Source organism: Sinocyclocheilus grahami, unplaced genomic scaffold (assembly GCF_001515645.1).
Source record: "Sinocyclocheilus grahami isolate Dianchi unplaced genomic scaffold, SAMN03320097.WGS_v1.1 scaffold54.1, whole genome shotgun sequence".
NCBI lineage: Eukaryota > Metazoa > Chordata > Actinopteri > Cypriniformes > Cyprinidae > Sinocyclocheilus > Sinocyclocheilus grahami.
Window position 1 is genome coordinate 407442 of NW_015505233.1, and position 7500 is coordinate 414941.

The window sequence follows — 7500 nt, forward strand, 5'->3', positions numbered from 1 at the left end:
TAAATGAAAGTAATCATTTCTATAATATACATTTTAAAAAGAGCTTTTGAATGGTCTAGTGTATAATGTTACAAAAGCTTTTTATTTCAGATTAATGCTGATCTTTGGATCTTTCTATTCATCAAAGAATCCTGAAAAAATTTACTCGACTGTTTTAAATATTGATAATCAGCATATTAAAATGATTGCTGAAGGATCATGTGACACTGAAGACTGGAGTAGGCCTAACGATGCTGAAAATTTAGCTTTGATCTCATGAATAAATTACATTTTAAAATATATTAAAATAGAAAGCAGTTATTTTAAATAGTAAAAATATTTCAAAATGTTACTGCTTTTGGTGCATTTTGGATCAAATAAATGCAGGCTTGGTGAGCAGAAGATAATTCTTTAAGAAACATTAAAAATCTTGCAGTTCAAAAACCTTTGACTGGTAGTGTAGGCTGATTATTCTTATAGATTGAAACGTGCATTAACCAGGATAACGAGTATGAAACATGCTCCGAGTTGCTTCAGAAAACAAAAAAATAGAGCAACAACAAAAGCATGTTGCTGGAAATGGGTTTATTATTGAAAATGCAAACTGATCGTCTGCCAGCAGGAGGCGCTGTGAGAGCGGTAGAACTAACGGGTTCTCCAGTAATGGCTGTAAACAAAGCAGCTCCGCTCATAAACACTACTTTTTCAGATAAAAGTGCCATCTAAACTATTCTGAAGACAGTCGGTTACCTTCAGAGATACATTCATATAAAACACCCGCGCTGTGTTTTGATTTTGAAACGTGCAGTGCTCATGTTTATTCAACAAAGTCAAACGCCACAAATAAATCAATGTACGTTATGGGAAACACTGGTAATGTATATCGAAATATCGGAAATGTGTTTAAAAATCATATCACCGTTATTGAAAAAAATTATATCATGATACATATTGATATTGAATTATTGTCCAGCCCTATGCTGACGGTAATCTGATTACTATGAAAGGAGCCCTGTTGAATACAAATGAACTCTAAATTCACTAAAAATGTCCAAACTAAAGAAATGAAAGAAATGACCTCAATTATTAAAACTAAGATCTTGTACCTGGCAAGCTCATCAGTTCCCTCACAGGCCAGCAGCACGGCCTCCTGGGATAGATCAGCCATGGTGTGGCCCAGGGTGTTTGTGAGGTGCATGGCATGATGGATGGCGGTATCGTGAAACTCCACATCAATGGCGTTGTCCTGATCATCGTTATAGCCACGGACGATACCCACAGAGTTCCACACCTGAGAAAGAACATAAGGAACTTTACAAGACCATCTCATAATTAAACAAATCACATCCAGATTTCCAAATATTTACTGCATCGACAACAGCTATGGTTCTTCCTCACCATAAAGCGATGCATGAGGTGCACTGGGGTGGATCCTGCCTGGAAAGCCCTTTGGGGTTGTGTGGGCATGGGACCCTCGTATACGGGACGGGACACTGCAGGACCCACAGCAGGAAGAATAGCACTGCTGCCATCCTCCTCTGGAACTCCATCCAGTTTTACAGAGCCTGGATCTTGAGAGACACAAACATCTGACCATTAATTGAAGAGCTTTAATCACTCTTTCACTACTAATAATATCCTTGACTTGAAGTAACTGCCTGCACTACTTGCTTTACGGAGACGCTCATACCTTGAGAATTGTCATCGTCATCCAGGAAGGACCCTCTGTTCCGTGGTTTGCCCGTGGCAGGCATGAGGTCATCGTCGTCATCATCCTCCTCCATGATGGGTTTCTTCACCGGAGACCGCGAGTCACTCATGCCCTCATCTAGCATCCGGTCATCATCCTCATCAAACAGGTCATCATAGTCATTTTTTTCTTTAGCGGCAGTGGCCTAAAAGTCATCAGAGGAAGGAAAAAAAAAAAATCACAATTAAAGTTTTCCCCAAATCGTGCAGCCCTAGTAATATTTGCTATGAACAGACATTATATAACGCTTAACTAAACAGAACTTCATGCATGTTTTAGTATGAATATGTAAATGTGACATTATAATACTTCTAACCATTTGAATGAACATGAACTGGTGTAAAAATTCGATATTATTATTAGACCTTATGTATTTAGTAGAGCTGGTTGATTTTTCCGATTTTATAGATTAATTCGAATTTAATGTTTTGCCACCATTTTATTTCTTATAAATTAGATATATTACCAAATGTTATAATTAGACACTTTGATAAAATGCCAATGATAACAGTAAAGAGAAAAGCATGATCCAACCGCATGTCGGCGCACGTGATTAACCACTTACATGTGACGTGCTCTCTGCGAAAGACCATAAATACATAGCTAAAATAAGACATTTATTTAACTGAAAAAGTCAAATGTATTGCCAGCACTGGTTTGTTAGGAACTTCTGAGAGCTCTGGCTACAATGAATTACACCACATTAAGTGCGCTAAAACTTAGTATTTATTGGTTGAATTTCGTATTAAAACTTCCAAATTTGAAAGCTGAGACTTTGTTTCATATAACAAGCAGGATTGCCAGTTTGGCGTGAGATTTACATGGGCAGAGTGAGAGCGTGAGATAGAGCCTGAAAGCTTACAAGATGTAGTTGTAGTTCATGCATCACCTGCGAAAGACCATAAATACATAGCTAAAATAAGACATTTATTTAACTGAAAAAGTCAAATGTATTGCCAGCACTGGTTTGTTAGGAACTTCTGAGAGCTCTGGCTACAATGAATTACACCACATTAAGTGCGCTAAAACTTAGTATTTATTGGTTGAATTTCATATTAAAACTTCCAAATTTGAAAGCTGAGACTTTGTTTCATATAACAAGCAGGATTGCCAATTTGGCGTGAGATTTACATGGGCAGAGTGAGAGCGTGAGATAGAGCCTGAAAGCTTACAAGATGTAGTTGTAGTTCATGCATCATGCAAAGATATTTAACAAGTGATTTGTTTAACATTTACATCACGTTGACAACTTCATGTGTGGTGCACTTGGAATAGAATTTTCTTTAACTAGAGGGTTAATAACGAAAAAGTTACTTGAATTATGTTGTAGTTACATTTTCCAAGTTGACTAGAAAACCGCACAAATCGAGAATTGGTCAAACAAACAACATTTTTTTTTTCCCTTATCGCCCCCAGCCCTAGTATTTAGTATTTTCATACTTAACAATACTATTAACAAATATACAAACAAAGAATGATGTTAGTATTTTCAATAATAATCAAGCAGCAGACACAGGCACACAGAGGTCACCTAAAGATACATATTAGGGCTGTGCGATATTGAAGAAAAATGCTATATGCGATACCTTGTTAAAAAATGCGATATTCGATATGCGATACGATATTGCTTAAAGTGTGTAAAATCAATTTAAATATTTTTAAATATTTAAAAATGAAAATCACAAAACCAATTTGTTTCTTGGAAAATAAAGAATCCCTTTAACTTCTGAAAGTGACCAGCAGTGTTTTAGCATTACTTAAAAAGTAATGTCACAAATCAGAAAATATCATTTAACATCAATGTGAACAAAAAAATTAATGACACTAATTTTATATCATTGTGACTTTGCTTTCCACACACTTTAAGTACTTCTTCATATACCACAGCAAAAACTATAAGGTATTTATAGGCTGCTGTCCCTTTAAATCCGACTGCACGGATCCAGTATAATGATACACATCCGATTTCTTTCTCAGCTGTTTACATTCATTTAAAACATAACCGACTACGTTTATGAGAATGCTCATCGAGACGGGTACTATTGACATAATTCTGTGTGTATGTGTCTGTTCAAACCTAAGGAGGAGATGCGAAAGACAAATCAACTCGGTCTGAAACACATCTTTCTGTGTGTGCGCGCGCTTTGCAGGTGTGCGGCAGAACTGAAGATACACTGTGCGAGATGCGGCTTGTGCGCACGCTTCAGGTGTGAGTCAGACAGCAAGACGAGACGGCAAAGTTGTTAACTTTTTAACGTAACTTGTTTTTAACCTTTTGCAACGTTTTGATTTAAGTAGCCTATTATTAAAATGATAATGATATCGCACACCGTTGCAATATTGCGATATTTACATTTGCGATATTTCGATATATCGTGCAGCCTTAATACATATACATCCATCATGACTTGAATAGCACTGGTGATGCCATTTGTGGCACAGTATGATAGAGAAGAAAAAGACAAGAGCCTGAAGGGATGACTGACCTTGGTGCTTTGAACAGTAGAAGAAGAGGGTGGTGACGAGGATGACACGCCTTCCAGGAGCCCGAGGCAGCCCTCGGTGTCAGTGTAAGCGATCCGGCCCCCTGAGGGATGCCACGCCATACCACACACAGTGAACCCTTTCTCATGTTTCTGTCTGTAATGTACAAGATCAACATCACTGCACATACTGTATAGTCTGAAATACCTAGTAGCATGACTTCCTTTCTAGAAACATCCGTAAAAACACACAATATTGTGTACAGTTATATTATGTATAAAGCAATAATGACAATACAATATTCACATTCTGTCAACACCAAAATCTACAATAATTTTAAGATGTGAATTTAACCTCTCGATACACAGTTTGGCCTCTACATCCCAAATCAACAGGTTTCCACCAACTGTTCCTGCAGCCAGAAACTTCCCACACGGCGACCAGACCACAACATTAACAACCTGGGAAGAGAACGATTCGGCAAGAATTACTCATAACAATGCACTGCAATATAATGAAAAACTTTAACCACTCAGCACATTATCTCACCTGATACAGTAAGCAAAAGGTTAATACACAGTTTTAATGCTAATACAGGTTTCCACAATCTATAAATGACCTTTTTCTAATTATATTGCTCTTAACTGTTCCATTGTTGTTTTCTACTGACCTGTGTGATGAGGTCATCACAGAGCGTGCTGACATGAGTCCATGTGTTTCTGTCATACAATTGAACGGTCAAGTCCACCGGTACGGCAAGCAGCTACAAGCACATACATCAAATAAAAATCTTAATCTTAAATGTCATGACTGTTGTAAGAAACTGGTGAGGGGAGTTACATATGTGCTGATAAAGCACTTACACAGGAAGCAACCAAAGAGAAAACTTAAAAATGTAAATTGAATTTTGAAATCTGAACGGACCTTATATAAAACGTGAAATTGTCAATACCTTTCCAGAATGAGGCTGCCATGCAAGCCTACAGAGAGATTTGGCATTGCTCACATCACTCGACTTCTGGAGAATTTTCCATTGAGCTACTTGAGTCTAAAACACACAACAGGATTCATGAGCTTAACATCAGACCTAAAATACAGAGGGGTTGAAAAAGTCTGAGATCACACTGAACATGTGGGATCCGATTTCAAACTTTTTTTTTATTATTTAAAATTTTAGAACAAAAAAAAATCATTTTAGTATCCTTGTTTTTATTATTCTTTCTTGGAATTAATTTAAATAAAATTGTTTTTTGAAATCAATTTTTAAAACTTTGAAATTAAAAATCAAATCTGAATTCAGTTGATTTAAATACGCAATTTCTATTATACTGAAAGTATAACTTGTAATAAAAAATAAAGAATGTAATAAAGAAGCGTTTTCTCTAGTGCTCGCTGACTTTTGGACACCATTGTACATGTTTTTCCATTGTATTAACAACTGACGAGGCCTCATACCTGTGACTCAATAGACCACACAGTAACTGATCCATCACAGCTGGAGGAAGCCTGTCAGGAAGTGACATCAGCATTATACAAATGACTAATTATTACCCAAAACATAATATTTAATAGGTAAATACTCATCAGATGTAAACATTAAAAAACACCCTAGACCGCAAATGACAATGTATGCAAGAAATGGTAAATGGTAATGTGTGCAATAAATATGAAACTGTGAACTAATTCATGAACTTCATTCGGCCACATTCAGAAATAACAGCTGAGCATTAAAAGGAACCATGACACTCACAAGGAACTCATCAGAAGTGTCAAGAGCCACACTGAGGACGGGAGCGTCATGTCCACGAAGGGTCTTCTGCTGACTGCTGTCCACCACCTCCACTATCTTCACAATAAAGTCACTGGAAAACAGAATGCCAAAATTAGCGCCTTCGTTCTCCACCATTTTCAGCCCAGCAGAGACTCATATTGGCGCTGCAGATCTTTCTGATCTGAAGTGGGGAAATAAATGAAAACTCATTTCCGACCTCTACAGGAAGAAAAAAAAAATCAAATAACCTGTTTGGAGCTCAGCTGCCAATGCCGCCTGCATCAATATTCAAACATCGGCAGCAGGATAAAACTGCTCAATCAATGCTGTGACATGCTCGCTGCCTTCATCCATGATGCATCCGCTTAAAACAATCCATATATCCAGAAAATGGCCATTTAGCCAAATACAACTAATCATAAAACAATCGAAGTGGCTTCGTTTTCGCATTGACGTCGGTCAAAAGCACAGAGATGGGCGTATTAAACAATACTTTTAAATTATAATATTAAACACTATTTAGCACATATTAATGATCCATGAGATTTTTTTTTACACTGATTGTAACTAATAAACTGCGACTAAATATTCATATAAAACCATGCATGTTGTATTGTGACTAGGGTGCAAAATAAATCTAAATATTGAGAAAATCGCCTTCAAAGTTGTCCAAATTAAGTTCTTAGCAATGCATATAACTAAACAAAAATTTAGTTTTGATATATTTACGGTAGGAAATTTACAAAATACCTTCATGGAACATGATCTTTACTTAATATCCTAATGATTTTTGGCATAAAAGAAAAATCGATCATTTTGACCCATACAATGTATTGTTGGCTATTGCTACAAATATACCCCAGCGACTTATCTGAATTTGAGTTTTATTAAAGGGAAAGCCCCTTGAGATGTTCCATCTCATTTTCGAGGGGGACCTGATCTGTTCTTATGACTGGTTTTGTGCTCCAGGGTCCCGTATAAAAACAATAGGAAAATTGTTCAAACCCTGGACATTTTAGGCAATTTAGAAATCCCAGCCAGGATATGTCTGAGAAATAGAGGATAATATATGGTCACCCGGAAACATGCACATGCTTTACAACACAAATGTAGGAGGACAAGGACTGAAAGCAAGTCATACCTTGAGCCTGCAGCCACTCTTGACCCGCTGCTGTTGAAGGTGACGTGGTTTGCGTTGGTGGTGAATCGAGTGAGAATGCCATCTGGATCTCCCTCTGGGAAAGTGTGAATCTGAACTGTGTTGTTGGAAACTGCTGTAACTAACTTTCCATTCTGTAGGGAAAAATAAACACTGACATTTAATAATAATTAACAGGATTCTGATTTAATTGGCCATTTTCAGATGTTTAACTGGAAAAAAACTCGCTGTAGCATTATTAATGTGATTATATTATTATAATAGACTGTAAAACACACACACACACACACAAACAAATGTTAACTTACCTTCAATGCTACAGAATAGACCTTCTCCCCAACATTTATGGACTTGGGA

At 36.9% G+C, this 7500-nt stretch overlaps 1 protein-coding gene across 1 annotated transcript in view; it reads right to left on the reverse strand.

Moving 5' to 3' along the window:
* Positions 1–7500, reverse strand: part of LOC107583614 (WD repeat and HMG-box DNA-binding protein 1-like) — a 31550-nt gene that overhangs the window by 19816 nt on the left and 4234 nt on the right. Inside the window, exons 3-13 of the mRNA XM_016269901.1 lie at positions 7452–7500; positions 7126–7277; positions 5964–6075; positions 5669–5719; positions 5166–5261; positions 4884–4976; positions 4568–4674; positions 4216–4369; positions 1670–1874; positions 1378–1550; positions 1086–1270 (exon numbers count right to left, since the gene is read on the reverse strand). The exon at positions 7452–7500 is cut by the window's right edge and continues 63 nt beyond it. Of these exons, the coding sequence (XP_016125387.1) occupies positions 1086–1270; positions 1378–1550; positions 1670–1874; positions 4216–4369; positions 4568–4674; positions 4884–4976; positions 5166–5261; positions 5669–5719; positions 5964–6075; positions 7126–7277; positions 7452–7500 (1377 nt within the window). The remainder of the gene's footprint in view (positions 1–1085; positions 1271–1377; positions 1551–1669; positions 1875–4215; positions 4370–4567; positions 4675–4883; positions 4977–5165; positions 5262–5668; positions 5720–5963; positions 6076–7125; positions 7278–7451) is intronic.